At 45.7% G+C, this 13,826-nt stretch overlaps 1 protein-coding gene across 1 annotated transcript in view; it reads left to right on the forward strand.

Annotated features, from left to right (window-relative positions):
• Positions 1-12: 12 nt before the first annotated feature.
• BLM (BLM RecQ like helicase) overlaps positions 13-13,826 on the forward strand; it is a 29,025-nt gene continuing 15,211 nt past the window's right edge. The window contains exons 1-8 of the mRNA XM_055002609.1: positions 13-63; positions 143-402; positions 2,754-2,916; positions 3,228-3,316; positions 4,669-4,801; positions 7,318-8,030; positions 11,354-11,542; positions 12,843-12,961. Coding sequence (XP_054858584.1) covers positions 3,256-3,316; positions 4,669-4,801; positions 7,318-8,030; positions 11,354-11,542; positions 12,843-12,961 — 1,215 coding nt within the window. The 5' untranslated portion in view covers positions 13-63; positions 143-402; positions 2,754-2,916; positions 3,228-3,255. The remainder of the gene's footprint in view (positions 64-142; positions 403-2,753; positions 2,917-3,227; positions 3,317-4,668; positions 4,802-7,317; positions 8,031-11,353; positions 11,543-12,842; positions 12,962-13,826) is intronic.

Consider the following 13,826-nt stretch of genomic DNA (forward strand, 5'->3'; position numbering starts at 1 on the left):
GCTGGAGCGCCACGCCGCCAAGGGCGCCCTGGGCCAGCCGGCGGCCCCCAAGCGCAGGCCCGGGTAAGCGGCTCGCGGAGGGGCGGGCGGCGGAGGGGCGCCCTGGGGCTCCCGGTGCCAAAGCGGTCTCTCTCGCCGGCAGGGGCTTCGTCTTCAAGAAGACCGAGGCGGCGCTCGGAGGAGGTGCTCCCGGCAGCGGTCGACGCGCGTCGCCCGGCCCGCAGTTCCTGCCCGCGGACGACCTGGAGGATTTCGTGCCCCAGAAGCCCCGGAGAGGCGCCAGCCAGACCCCGCCGGCCGCCAGCTCCTCCGAGGCCCTGAGCGGGCGGGCCTCCTCCCTGGACGCCGCCTGTCAGCGCCCCGCGGGGCGTCGAGAGGGGCGGCGCGGCGAAGCTGCGGGAGGTGAACGGCGCTTCTCGGCTGAGTCTGTCAACGGGGAGGGCGGGACGCGGGCCTGGCGCGCCTCCCTGAGGGCGAGGCTCGTTCTGGGGCTCCCGCCAAGGCGGGCAAACGCTGGCGTTAGCAGAGAGGACGGGGAGGAATGGCTCCCCCCGCAACCCCCTTTTTACCCCCTTCTTCAAGGGCAGGTCCTTCCCTTATTGCCCGTCAGGTACGGCTGACACTCCCCCACCCCAGCCAGGCGCTGAAAACCGCCACGCTGCCGGCCAGGCCGGAGACGAGCCTGACCCTTTTAATTTCGACTTGGGCAGAGAGTTCCGCCTTCACTCAAGCCCTGACCCTCCAGCCCCTGGGTTCATTTTGGGGTGTACTCGTGCCTCACTGAGAAATCCAGACGGCGCTTGAATAAAAATATATATTTTTTTAGCTTTTAGAGAGTGTTTGCAAAAGCATAGATGCAGAGGAGTTAGCCGTGTTAGTGTGTAGTAGCAAAATCAAAGAGTCCAGTCGCACCTTTAAGACTAACCAACTTAAGCTTTGAGAATCTGACAAAGAGAACTGTGATTCTCGAAAGCTTATGCTACAATAAAGTTGGTTAGTCTTAAAGGTGCTACTGGACTCTTTGATTTTGCAAAAGCAGCAAGCACTCAAACAACAATGGTGTTGCTCTCAGCTTCACTGACACACTTGAACCCGCTCACCACATTAAGGTGTGTATCCATGAGGGGCAGGCAACAGGTACAGAAAGCAAATAACCAAGCTGTCACTAAACTAAAATTCTATCTAAAACTCTTAAGAGCTGACTGACTAAAGCTTCTCTGGTTGACATCCAATAGCTGTTCATCTTAACCCATCTGGTAGCGAGTGGGCCCTCACCACGCTGAGTTGGTGCAGCATGGAGGTAAATAATAACATTCAATTTATATACCGCCCTTCAGGACAACACCCACTCAGAGTGGCTTACAAAGTGTGCTATTATTATCCACACAACAATTGCCCTGTGAGGTGGGTGGGGCTGAGAGAACTCCGAGAAGCTGTGAGTGACCCAAGGTCGCCCAGCTGACTTCAAGCGGGGAAGTGGGGAATCAAACCCAGTTCTTCAGATTAGAGTCCTGCCGCTCTTAACCAGTACACCAAACTGGCTACACCATACTGAAGAACAGAGAATGGTGGTAGGTAAGGTGTACTCAGATGCCAATTTTTCAAATCCCTGAGCACATCACCAGTCAACATGGGAGCCAATCAGGTACAGAAACTAATTGCCATTACTGCTGTGAGAACATTCAGGGAGGATAGCTGCTGGGACTCTCTGAGGCTTGTCTTCAAGGTTGTTCACTAGAAACTCAGATTACTTGCAGGTATTGTTGATTAGTGGAAGCAGCATTTTTCAGCTAGGTCTGGGGCTTGCAAACACTTAATACATTAAGTCTCACTGAACCACTGTTCAGCCATTCTTGCTGGAATCCTGTCTGCTGGGTCTAACTTCCAGACAGATAAGTTAGGCACCTATTGGGTGTCTTAGCAAGCTCTGCCTGTGCTAGGTCTTTTGTACAGTGATGCTAAATAAATAACGAAGTATACTGGCATTGCAAAGAGTCTCCTTGATGCCGATCCCAATAACTCAAGGAGGTCAGTGGAGTTGGGTGGATGGGTGAGGGCCTGGAAAACCAAACTGGGTCTAAGAGGTGTTATTGGTTCATGGAGAAGCTGCCCAGGGACTAGAGTTAGCCTGTCTGGTGGTGGTAGCACTTTCTCTGAAGGAGCAGGTTTGTAGTTTAGCAAAAAAAACCCCTGATGTTTAAAATCAAGCTCTTTAGATGGGGTCGTGTGAGGATTTGGTGCTAGATGATAACAGGCTTCTGTATTTATTGATGCAGGTGCTCAAAGTCAGTGCTTGTGTTTTGGGGAACGGGGACCAACAGTGGAGAGTTATAACCTTTGAAAAAATAGAATCCAGTAAAGTCCAAATGTCACTCAAAAACGCATGTATGAAACATACTTCTTTTTGCAGGCTGAGAGCAGAAGGCAGCATTTGGTAGTTCGGTTAAGCTTGGTTGTTTTTAGTTCAGTTCAATTAAAGATAGGTCTTGACCCCTTTCTAATTTTGTAAAAATTTTCTAACATCAGACTTGAGGAACAGTTCTGATGACCTCAGAAGCGTGTGCTCTGTTTTGGGTCATTACGGTTGGCCCTAATATAAAAGTATGATGGACATCTTGTATTTTGCTGAGTTTTGTGTGGGTCAGTATGATCCCCCCCCCCCAATTAATAGTCTGACTTTATTTTAAGACTGTTCTGATTATTATTATACGTACCTGATTTTTGGTTTTTGTTGTGTGCCGATTGTGTTAAAGCACAGAATGGTTTTGGCTCCAGTGGAGGCAAGGAACCGGATGAAGAACTGGATGATGAAGTAGTGTGCATTGAGCTTGATGATGATGATGATGAAGAAGACATCATCCCTCCATCCCCAGTGAAAGAAATTCCTTCTTTCTCATCTGCTTTAAAAAATGATCGGTATGTCATATCCAATAAACTTGTTTCTTCCTGAATCATGCACAAAAGTCGAGCAGAACATTTCTCAGGTCCTTTCTTGCAGAAGCAATTCAGTTTGGCCTGTCTTCTCATGGATTTGTAATGTGTTTTGTCAGTGAATTGTCGGAAAAACAGGACAAAAAGGATAATAGAAAACAGGTTTTCTGGGTCATGTAGACAACAGTGTTGGTTTCAGAATCTGAGTATTGGGGGGTTTGAAGCCAAAACTTTTTTTCTCTACAGTGTGCTTATCTGGAGTTCTTAATGACTTAATATTCGTGTCGTTTTTTCAGAGAATCTCTTGAGAAAACAGCTGAAGGCATGAAAAACAGCTCACCAGACTCTGGTTTTGAAAGCTGCTGTTCCATTGAAAGGCAGGAAGGTAAAGCTTACATATGGAATTACAGTTTAAAAAGACCTAATGTAGTACCTTCTACTCTTTGAAGAACTTTGGAACATGTTAGTTTTAAGTCAAAGACCACATACAGTACAATTGCCACATGGCAAGTTACCTTTTGGAATTCCACTCACCCTAGTCAGGGTATTATCCTAAAGTATGTTCCTTCAGTGTACTCCTTGACCACCGTATCCTTAAGATTGCTTGCCCTCTTAAAAGTAAACAGAGGGTTGAACTTGCATCTGGGAATATCAGACAAAAGGTACCCATGTTTTTCTATTATATTTCTCACATCAGTGAAAGAGCAATCATAGGTCAACGGGATGACCAATTCTGTCTGTGTCGTTATTGGGAATCCTAGGTGTTAATAAAGATATTCTGGGTGTTCTTTGCCTTATGAAAGGCTTGTTTGAGAACTTCAGAGGAGTAACTTCTGTCCTTTAACTGCTATCACGTTTGGTTCTTTTCTTTTGAAGAATACTTGCTTGCCTATGTTCTTCAAATTTGGACTGAGTCAAAATTGGCTAAATCTCTCTGGGCTTGTTTGTAGAACTAGATATAATTCCTTCTCAACATTCATTGCCTGGCCGTTGTCCTTCATAGCTGAAATTCAGTCCTGTAAAACTGCCTGTACCTGCCTCTTCTTGGTCTGTCCACCTCCATAGATTTGCCAGGTACTTTTTGCACAAGGCTTATGTGATTCTCTGCAAACAACTTGTAGAGAAGGGCTTTCCAGAATGCCAACGAAATACAGAACAGTTATGGCAACATCCTTCAGAAATATATTCAAGTTATTGGGATTTTAGCAAGTGTCCTACATTCTGTCATGAAAGAGTTAAATTGCTATTTTATTTGTTAAGTAGCTAGTTAGCATAGGACCAGTTATCTGTCGAGTAAAAGTTCCCGCCATAGAAAGGGGAGTCTTTTGTCTTAATGAAGGGCTCTAGGATTGTCTATTGGATGATCCAGTTTATTGGGGGCAATTGACTAGCAGCATATACTAAGGTTTTATTGCTCTTTGTCCACTGCAGCTGCCACTCTCTAATGCTCTCTTGGAGATTTAAGTTAACCATCACGATGTAGACAGTTAGCTGGTCTTTATTTTTAACCAATGCACCCTTTTCCCTGACATGTAGTAAAAGCATTTTCTAGAGCTAAAACCACAGAAGTCTGTCTACTTATTTCCAGTGCACTAATATTAAACTCTGCAACTCTTTAAATCTCCCAGCACAAGTCCTACTGAAGCATACGGGCATGTTAAGGATTATAGGTTAGAGCGTCAGCATCAAGTGGGGGATTGCTTGCAGCTAACATGGCATAACTTTATGATGTTTCAGATATGTTCTCGCCATCTGAGAATATTCTGTATCGCTTGATGGAAGGAATCTGTGACCTGGTGGATTCCATCCCAGAAAGGGAGCTAAAATTTCTGACTTGTGGGAAGGAGCTTCTTCAGAAGAGAGACTGCAGGTTGGAGGCTTCAGTCATTCAGAATGTTGTTAATATACGTGCGTGTTCTCTGTGGCGTAAGCACACTTGGGATCTGTTGGCGTCTACTAAACTGAAGCGATCAAAGAAATAATATTCGCAAGGCTTTAGCCCAACTTGAAATATTGCTTGTGCCTGAACTCACTCTTGTATTCCTGAATAAAAGCAGTGTAAAGCTGAAGAGCAAGTTGTTAGAGTGGCGCAAAGAAATTTCTAGCGATTATGAATGGCTGGCTGCTTTCCTTCCCTCCCTGGAGCCACAGGTGTCTATCCTCATTGTGGGTACCCTCAGACCAGCATTTTTCTGTCTCTGTTCCTGTACTTAGCCTTCCACATTCCTCAATCCTGTTCACTGACTGCACTTGTGGCCTTGGATTTTGGTGTGTTTATAGTTTTTTAGCTAAGTTAACCAGGTCAAATGGCTGCCTGAATGATATGGTGTAGACTCAACATGTGTTTTTGGTTTTTTTAAAGAGGGGAATGGCAATGGAGAAGCAGGGACTGGGCAATGGCTTCAGCAAGGCCCAAGTGAGAAACTGTCCGGAATGGATGCAGGAGCCTGCAACTTGCTAGTGAGACAAAATCCATTCAGAAGAAGCATAAAAGTATCAAGGGACAGGCTCTGGATTGGCTTAAGTTGTTTCTTAAGGGCTCGACTCAAAAGGGTTGCCATTGGATACCAGTTGTCATCAGTGTGTAGTTCCTAGAGGTGCAATCCTGTCCCCCATGATATTCAATCATTATGTAAAATCCTTAGGAAAAATTCATGGTTTTGGGGTAGGTTGTCATCAATATGTTGATGACACCCAGCTCTGTATATCTGTCCAAATAGCCTGGAAGTATGGTAGAGGTGTTGAGCCACTGCCTGACTGCTGTGGTCAAATGGCTAGGAGTGAACAAATTGAAACTGAACCCAGACAAGACAGCAGTTGGGAAGGCTGAGCACTTGAAGGACACTGTACTTCCCCCTTTCAGTGGAGTTCAGTTGACCATTGCTGATTCAGTTAAGAGCCTAGGGGTTATATTGGATTCAGCATTACTACTAGAGATGCAAGTTAATGCAGCTGCAAAAAATGCTTGGCCCACTACCTTGACTTGATTGACATGGCCGTCTGGATCCATGTTGAGACTATTGGTCGTCTCCGAGGCTCCAGTTGGTACAGAATGCTGCAGCTTGGCTAGTATCAGGAGCTAGCTGGAGCGTGCCCATTGTACCCACTCTGCAATCATGCCACTGGCTGCCCATTGGTTATCAACTTAATTCAAGGTATTGGCTATTCCATACAAAGCCCTGCGTGGTCTTGGGCCCTCTTATCTACAAGGCTGCCTCTCCTACTCTGCTCCATCGTGGCAGCTTTGCGCATTTGCTCAAGGCCTTCTGGAGGCGCCACCCTGCGAATGGGCAGAATCAACACATGCATTTCCGGTTCTGGTCCCCTCCTTGTGGAATGGCTGGGTTGAGGAGGTCAGGAGTGCTGTCAGGCTATCATTTTTCATGCTTTATGCCTTGTTCTGGATTGCTGTAATCCTATATAGATTGCATTGATTTACACTGTTTAATTTGTCTTGAGTCTCAGTGAGGAAGGTAAACTAAAGTAAATAAATAAAAAAAGAGCAATTGATGACATGTTAACAAAGCAGAAAAGAGTCCAGTAGCACCTTTAAGACTAACCAACTTTACTGTAGCATAAGCTTTCGAGAACCACAGTTCTCTTCGTCAGATGCATATGCCCTCATGTGCCAACAATGTCCATTTGCTCTGTATATTGGGCAAACCAGCCAACCTCTGCGCAAAAGAATAAATAGCAACATCCAGAAACCAGTGGGAGAACGCTTCGGTCTACCAGGACATTCCATCAAGGACTTAACGGTCACCGTAGTGCAACAGAAACCTTTCACAAACAAAATCCAATGGGAAGCTGCTGTTGGAATTCAAATGTAAATTTGACTCAGTCAGACTTGAACTGAATAGAGACTATGAATGGTTATCTCATTATCAGAAGTAACTGATCCCATTATCGGAAGCTACTGATTGCATCTACTCCCCCATCCCATCCCTCACCACCTATATATCTGACCAGTTTCTTCATACCCTCCATGCATCTGACGAACAGAGCTGTGGTTCTCGAAAGCTTATGCTACAGTAAAGTTGGTTAGTCTTAAACAGGGCTTTTTTTCAGGAAGAATGGAGTTCCGGAACCTCTTGAAAATGGTCACATGGCTGGTGGCCCCGCCCCCTGATCTCCAGACAGAGGGGAGTTGAGATTGCCCTCGGCCGAGGGCAATCTCAACTCCCCTCTGTCTGGAGATCAGGGGGCGGGGCCACCAGCCATGTGACCATTTTCTCTGAGGGCAACCCGCTGAGTTCCACCACCTCTTTTCCCAGAAAAAAAGCCCTGGTCTTAAAGGTGCTACTGGACTCTTTTCTATTTTGCTACTACAGACGAACACGGCTAACTCCTCTGGATCTGTTAACAAAGTGTGTTCCTTCTTTACAGAAGAAAACTATTAAATACTGAAAACAGTGGAAAGAACACCAATATCTCTCCAGCCATAAAACACCAAACATCTTTGCGATATGACAGCTCTCGGTACGATGATGTGACTCTTCATCTGAGAAATGATTACGCCGTTGCCCCCCGAATAAGCTCTGTCTGTGATGGTAAACTTTTCTCCAGATCACCGCTTGCTGTTGAGTACCCACGCAAATATCATTCAACTCCCTTGACGGCGACAACTCAAGACCCGGATGAGGCTGAAATATTAAGTTTTTCAGAGAGTTCTGTTTTGAACAGTGACGTCTCAGGAAATGCAGAAATTTCTTTTCCTAGGAGGGGTGTCCAGGAACAAACGTCGCTCAGGGATGAGAGAGACGAACGCTGGCTGAGTTCCAAAATTAATCTTGATGCTTTAAGGGGCCAAAACAAACCCTACTTGGCTAAAAGCAGCTTTGGAAGTAGGAGGAGCTCAGTAACTGCAGACCTGGATTTTGATGTTGATGATTTTGATGACTTGGGTGATGAGTTGGACGATATGCTAAATAACTCAGTGGCTGAACAACAGCCGACGGGGCTCTCCCAACACGTTCAGGAAGATCATCCTGCCAAACCCCTTCCAGGAAAAATCTCCCATCCTGCCAATGGAAATGGCCGTCTTTCAGATCCTTCTTTTCCCCGACCAAACTGCTTCATGCCTGTCAAGAGCTGCTCAGGTGAACTGTGCTCATTCTTCTATCGTTGATCATGGCTTCCTGGGCCCCAGAAGGTGGGAGGGAGTGTGGCACTGATCTCTCTGTCCTTCGGTTGGAGGTACTCGCCAGCTGTTGTGTTACCCAGAGTCCCAGTTTGGAGTGTGTATGTATGTATGGTGGGGGCTTGTGACAGAATAGGGATTCTGCTGACATGTTACCCAAACAGTCTCCCTGCCTGAACTGATGAAGGCAGCCTCAGAGTCTCTATATGAGCCAATTTGGTGTAGTGCTTAAGAGTGGCGGGACTCTAATCTGGAGAACTGGGTTTGATTCCCCACTCCTCCACTTGAAACCAGCGGAGTGACCTTGGGCTAGTCACAGCTCTCTCAGAGCTCTCTCAGCCCCGCCCACCTCACAGGGTGATTATTGTTGTGGAGATTATAATAACATACTTTGTAAACTGCTCTGAGTGGGCTTTAAGTTGTCATGACGGGCAGTATATAAATCAAATGTTGTTATTTTACATGGCTATGCTCAAGTGTAGGAAGATGTAATGTTTGCATGGAAGCATAGTTTTAAAAGATAGAGCTGGTGGAGATTGCTCCACAGAGGGTTTGTTATTTTCATCTTTGCCTCCCTGAAGGCTCTGTCAGAAGATGAATTTAACAAACCCTCTGAGGGGCAATCTCCACCAGCTCCGTCTTTTTAAACTACGCTTCCCAGCTAACATTAAGTCTCCCTACACTTGAGCGTCCCCATTTAAGATGTCTCATGTAGAGAAACTCTCAGATTGGGTGTTGAAGACCCTGAGGTTTGCTGTCCTCGAGGACTTCAGTGTTTGTGCCAAGGCTGCCCTGAGCTGATGGGAGTTGCTCAGGACTTGAGGGTAGTTTGGCTTGTTAATGTTTCCAGAACATTCTGGTTCCTACGAATATAGCGGATAGTCATAGGCTTGATTCAGCTTTTTCTGGGGACAGAATACATGGCATGGTGAAGGGGGAGTTTTGCTCTCACCCTTCTCATGCGCTGACCATGTCCTGATGAGGTTCAGACTTAGGGGCAATGGGACACTTTAAAAGGGTGGTTAAGACAGTCCACCTCCGGAGGCTGATGGATCCAGAATATTCCTGAAGTCTCCTAAGGATTTTCTGGTCAGCAAGGCTTTCGCTCCTATCACAGTCCTGATCCACCTCTGGAATGTGGAGAAGGCCCCGAGTGGAGGACGAAGGACACAGTCAGCCTGTCCTGAAGAAGGCTGCAGTGTTTCTGAATGAGGAGCAGGTTCATAGCTTGGAGGCCTGTCCAAACGTGAGGTGTGGCTTGGCACACGGGCACATACCTGTTGTTGCCTTTGAGAGGCTTTACTGGTGGTGAATTTTGCCTTGAGAGGAACCAGAATTCCAACCCTAGGATGTTGTCTGTATTTTTAGATGACTCTGGGGTCATTTGGATATGAGTCCAGTGGCACCTTAGAGACCAACAAGATTTTCAGAGTGTAAGCTTTTGAGAGTCAGTGAGACCCTTAGTTGTGCTTTAAAAGCATTTGCATAAATGTTTTCATTCTCTCTAACATGGTGTGTTTAGCTGATCCTAAATAACCACAGTAAAAGAGGTCAGGCATTCTAACTGATCTCACGTTGCATGCTAGTTGATCTCAACTTGCTGTCCCATCTAGCTTGGGCCTGAGTTTGCCCTGTTTGGGATAAAAAGGAAGAAATGTCAAATGGCCTCTCCTAGTTGCAGCTTCCTTCTGAATGCTTTCACAGGTCTGCAGCTTACGATTGCAGAGCCAAATGTATTACTAATTAATCATTTAAAACATTTCTGTGCCACTTTTCCATCCAAGTAGGGTCCCCAAGACAGCTTACTGTGGAACCAAGTAGAGTTCTTTTTAAAAGGAGCATCAAATCTTTAAAACATATTGGAGGGGTCTGCAGGATGGTGGAATAGCCAGTATGAGAATGCGTGTGCTCCCAGGACTGCACAATGACATCACTTTGGGTCAGCTGGAACAAGGGGGAAGCTTTTAAAAGTTTAAATCGCCCTTGGCAAAAATGGTCACATGGCTGGTGGCCCCGCCCCCTGATCTCCAGACAGAGGGGAGTTTAGATTGCCCTCTGCGCCAAGCAGCACGGAGGGCAACCTCAACTCCCTTCTGCCTGAAGATCGGGGGGCGGGGCTGCCGGCCATGTGACCATTTTCAAGAGGTGCCGTCCACTGTGTTCCAGCTGAAAAAAAGCCCTGGTTATCAGTCATGTTTAATATCAGCATATCAACAACATTTAACAACATTCGATTTATATACCGCCCTTCAGGACAACTTAATGCCCACTCAGAGCAGTTTACAAAGTGTTATTATTACCCCACAACAATCACCCTGTGAGGTGGATGGGGCTGAGAGAGCTCCAGAGAACTGTGACTCGCCCAAGGTCACCCAGCTGGCTTTCGTGGAGGAGTGGGGAATCAAACCCGGCTCTCCAGATTAGAGTCCCGTGCTCTTAACCACTACACCAATCAGTAATCAGTCATGTTTAATAACATGGCGCTTTGAGTATAGAAGGTTGCTGACTCCTGGGCTTAGAGGGTGAGGCACAGCAGGTAGGAACAGTAAGACTTTTGGGTGGTAAAGACATCCAGTTGTTCAGGATTCTTGTAACTGTTGGAGATAAATGAGAGAAGATTGGTAGCCTGTCTTATGTGTTGTGAGGCAGGGCTCCTCCAACCTTTTTGAACCTATGGGTTCATTTGGAATTTTTGGAGAATGTGGTGAGCTCTACAGCAAAATGACTGCCACAGGAGTCAGAGTCAGTCACAGAGTGGTGGGAAGTGAAATGATGCATAATTCTTAATTTCTCTCTAGCTTCCTACGTTAACATGTTTTTATTTTTATAAGGGCAGGGGGTGGCTGTTCTTAAGTAACTTATTTCTTTGAAATTTGTATAGGAGGTGATTTCTCACCCAAAAAATAAAAACAGAAACCTGTATAAAAATGAGTGATCTAGAAAGGTCTTTGTCACCTCATCCCATGGTCTTACACGAGCAACCCGATTGTCAGGCAAAAAGGGCAACAGTTACAGCCCTAATTGAATCGTGTGGATAAATGAAGGAAAGACCGAGGAGGAGGAGACCATGGAAAAACACGCGAGACGGCCACCCGCCATCTTAACTGACTAGCCTGTGGCTGCTATTGCAGCCATCTGGGAAAACCCTTTTCTTTGAGTGAAGGCAGCCAAACACAGACTTTTCTGAAAAACATGGTGGGTGCCAGGGAAGCGCCACGTTGGGGAAACGCAAAATCCATGTTATTTTGTTCAATCTTGTAACAAGCCTTTCTTGTCTCTTAGCCCCACTGGTCAAAACGCCACCTAGAAATGCAGTGTTGGAACGCTTCAAAGGCTTAGCGTTTCCCCATTCTAATGAAATGATGAAGGTATTTCACAAAAAATTTGGTCTTCATCACTTCCGAACAAATCAGTTGGAGGCCATCAATGCTGCTCTGCTGAATGAAGATTGTTTCATCTTGATGCCTACAGGTATGTGTAGGTGCCCGGTGAAAATGGGGGTGAGGGCAAGGAAGCAGGCGCTCCAGTTTGCTCTCAGGGGAAGCTTGGAATGGGGGGGGGGGTGGTTCTTGCAAATGGAGTTTATACATCTGAGAGCCAAGTTACAAGTAACGCCTGACACAGGTTGGACACTTGTCAGCTTCCCTCAAGTTTTGATGGGAAATGTAGGCATCCTGGTTTTACAGCTTGGCTCTCCATTACAGCTGCAAGACCAGGACGCCTACATTTCCCATCAAAACTTGAGGGAAGCTGACAAGTGTCCAACCTGTGTCACGCGTCACTTGTAGCTTGGCTCTGAGGTGGTGGTGACATGCTGTGACTTACGCAGTTTGAAATCCAGTGCCAGTATCTTGTTTGTTATTGTATAATGTGTAGCACAAGACAGATAGCAAAGTTTGGGGTTGTGATACTGGGAGAGTCAGAAATCCAACACTGGGCCAGGAATGAATTACGTCTACTTCAGAAACATAATACAAATAAGATACTCAAGATATCATAAGAAAGAATGCATTCCCATGAAAAATTAACCAAACATGTTCTTTTACAAGTTTTTCAGATAATATTTCAGATAATATTTCAGTCAAAATGTGTTTGATATGAAAGACCAAACACATTTTGACTGAGCAGTTGGCTTTAGTGATGGCTAAGACACAAATACTATATTCCTTTATATCTCAATAACATAAACACAATTTCAGTACCTTACTGGGCTTTTGAACTATATCCCTTCAGTAATTCTTTACAGATAAAGTGAAGAATAAATGCTTTTAAACCTTTTTCATTTCCATATTTAACAATTATTTTAAAAATCCAGTCTGATGTTTACCAGTCATAACATACTATTTCTAATGAATACCAAAGAGAAATTAATTTGTAAGCTGCTGGAGAATAGGAATGCAAAAATGAACCGTTTTAAAAAGCTATTTTTTTGATACTGTAAAAAAGATAATTATAAAGTCATGGTGGCAGGTGCTAGCGTTCACAGAATGCCTTGCATTATCTGGTTAATTGCTGCACTGATTTATCATTAGCTGCGTAAATGACTATTAGGGATGATATCTTTAGAATTTTTGTTAAGATAATTTCTACGTTTAAATGCAGTGTTGTATTGTGGCCTGCATGCCAACCTCCCGCTTTCGTGGCTGAGGAGAAGTCTTGCGGGAAATCTAATGTGAAATCGGTTATTGAAACAGCGTTAAGGAGAGTTTCCGCCTTGATTAAGCTTTGCGGTCCATGCTTCAAATCATCTCTGTTTTTCTGCCTGACACAGGAGGTGGCAAGAGCTTATGCTATCAGCTGCCCGCCTGCGTTTCTTCGGGAGTCACCATTGTGATCTCCCCCTTGAGGTCACTGATAGTTGATCAAGTTCAGAAGCTGACGTCCATGGCCGTGAGTTCAAGCCCAGACTGTGCCGTTTTCTCTTCTGCCAGTGTGTGTCTGTTCTGCTCTTGGCGATTTATCTTCATAACATTGTGCACCTTCTTCTCATTAAAGACATATTTGGCCAGCACGATTTGAATTCAAATTAATCCAACAGACTTAGACTAAACTGGCTTGATGCCATTGGGAATTCAGACTGAAAACTGAGGATAGCTTCCATAAGCTGGGCAAGGAGCAGGGGTCATTTCGTAGAAAAAGAGCTGGAGGAACTGATGAGCATATGCTACGCCTCCTGCCATCACCGGAAGTGGTATAACTGATTTGCATATGCCACACCCCCTGACATCACCTATTCTGGCTGTTTTGGACCCCATCTTGGCCATTCAGGGCCGAAATTGGGCGCGAAATGGCAAAAAGGGGCTGAAAATGGCTGAAAAGGGGCCCAAAATGGTAAGGATTGGGCCTCTGATGAGCGGGAGAGTGATCCACCACCTATCAGAGGCCCGATCCAGGCCATTTTGGCCCCAATCCAGGCCAAAACAGGCCTAAAATGGCCGAGAGTCAGGTGGGTGGGGCCACCTGACATGTGACCTCTTTGGGGAACTACCGGAACTGTGTTCCTGTGCGTTCCCCCTCGAAATGAGCCCTCGCTAGAAGTGTCCCTTGATCGCCTCCCAGGTATAGCCCTGGTTAGGTATTTCCTGGTCTTTCATTGCTGAGTTTAAGTGCAGAGCACCATGGGAAAAGGAGGAGCACATGTGCTGAGAATAGAGCTACAGAATATAGCACCACCTGTTTTGGGATCTGTTTGCAGTTTTTGGAATGTAAAGTGAATGGGCATCCTTTATTAAAGGTGATCGTGTTTGACAGACAC

Source organism: Eublepharis macularius, chromosome 18, assembly GCF_028583425.1.
Source record: "Eublepharis macularius isolate TG4126 chromosome 18, MPM_Emac_v1.0, whole genome shotgun sequence".
Classification (NCBI taxonomy): Eukaryota; Metazoa; Chordata; class Lepidosauria; order Squamata; family Eublepharidae; genus Eublepharis; species Eublepharis macularius.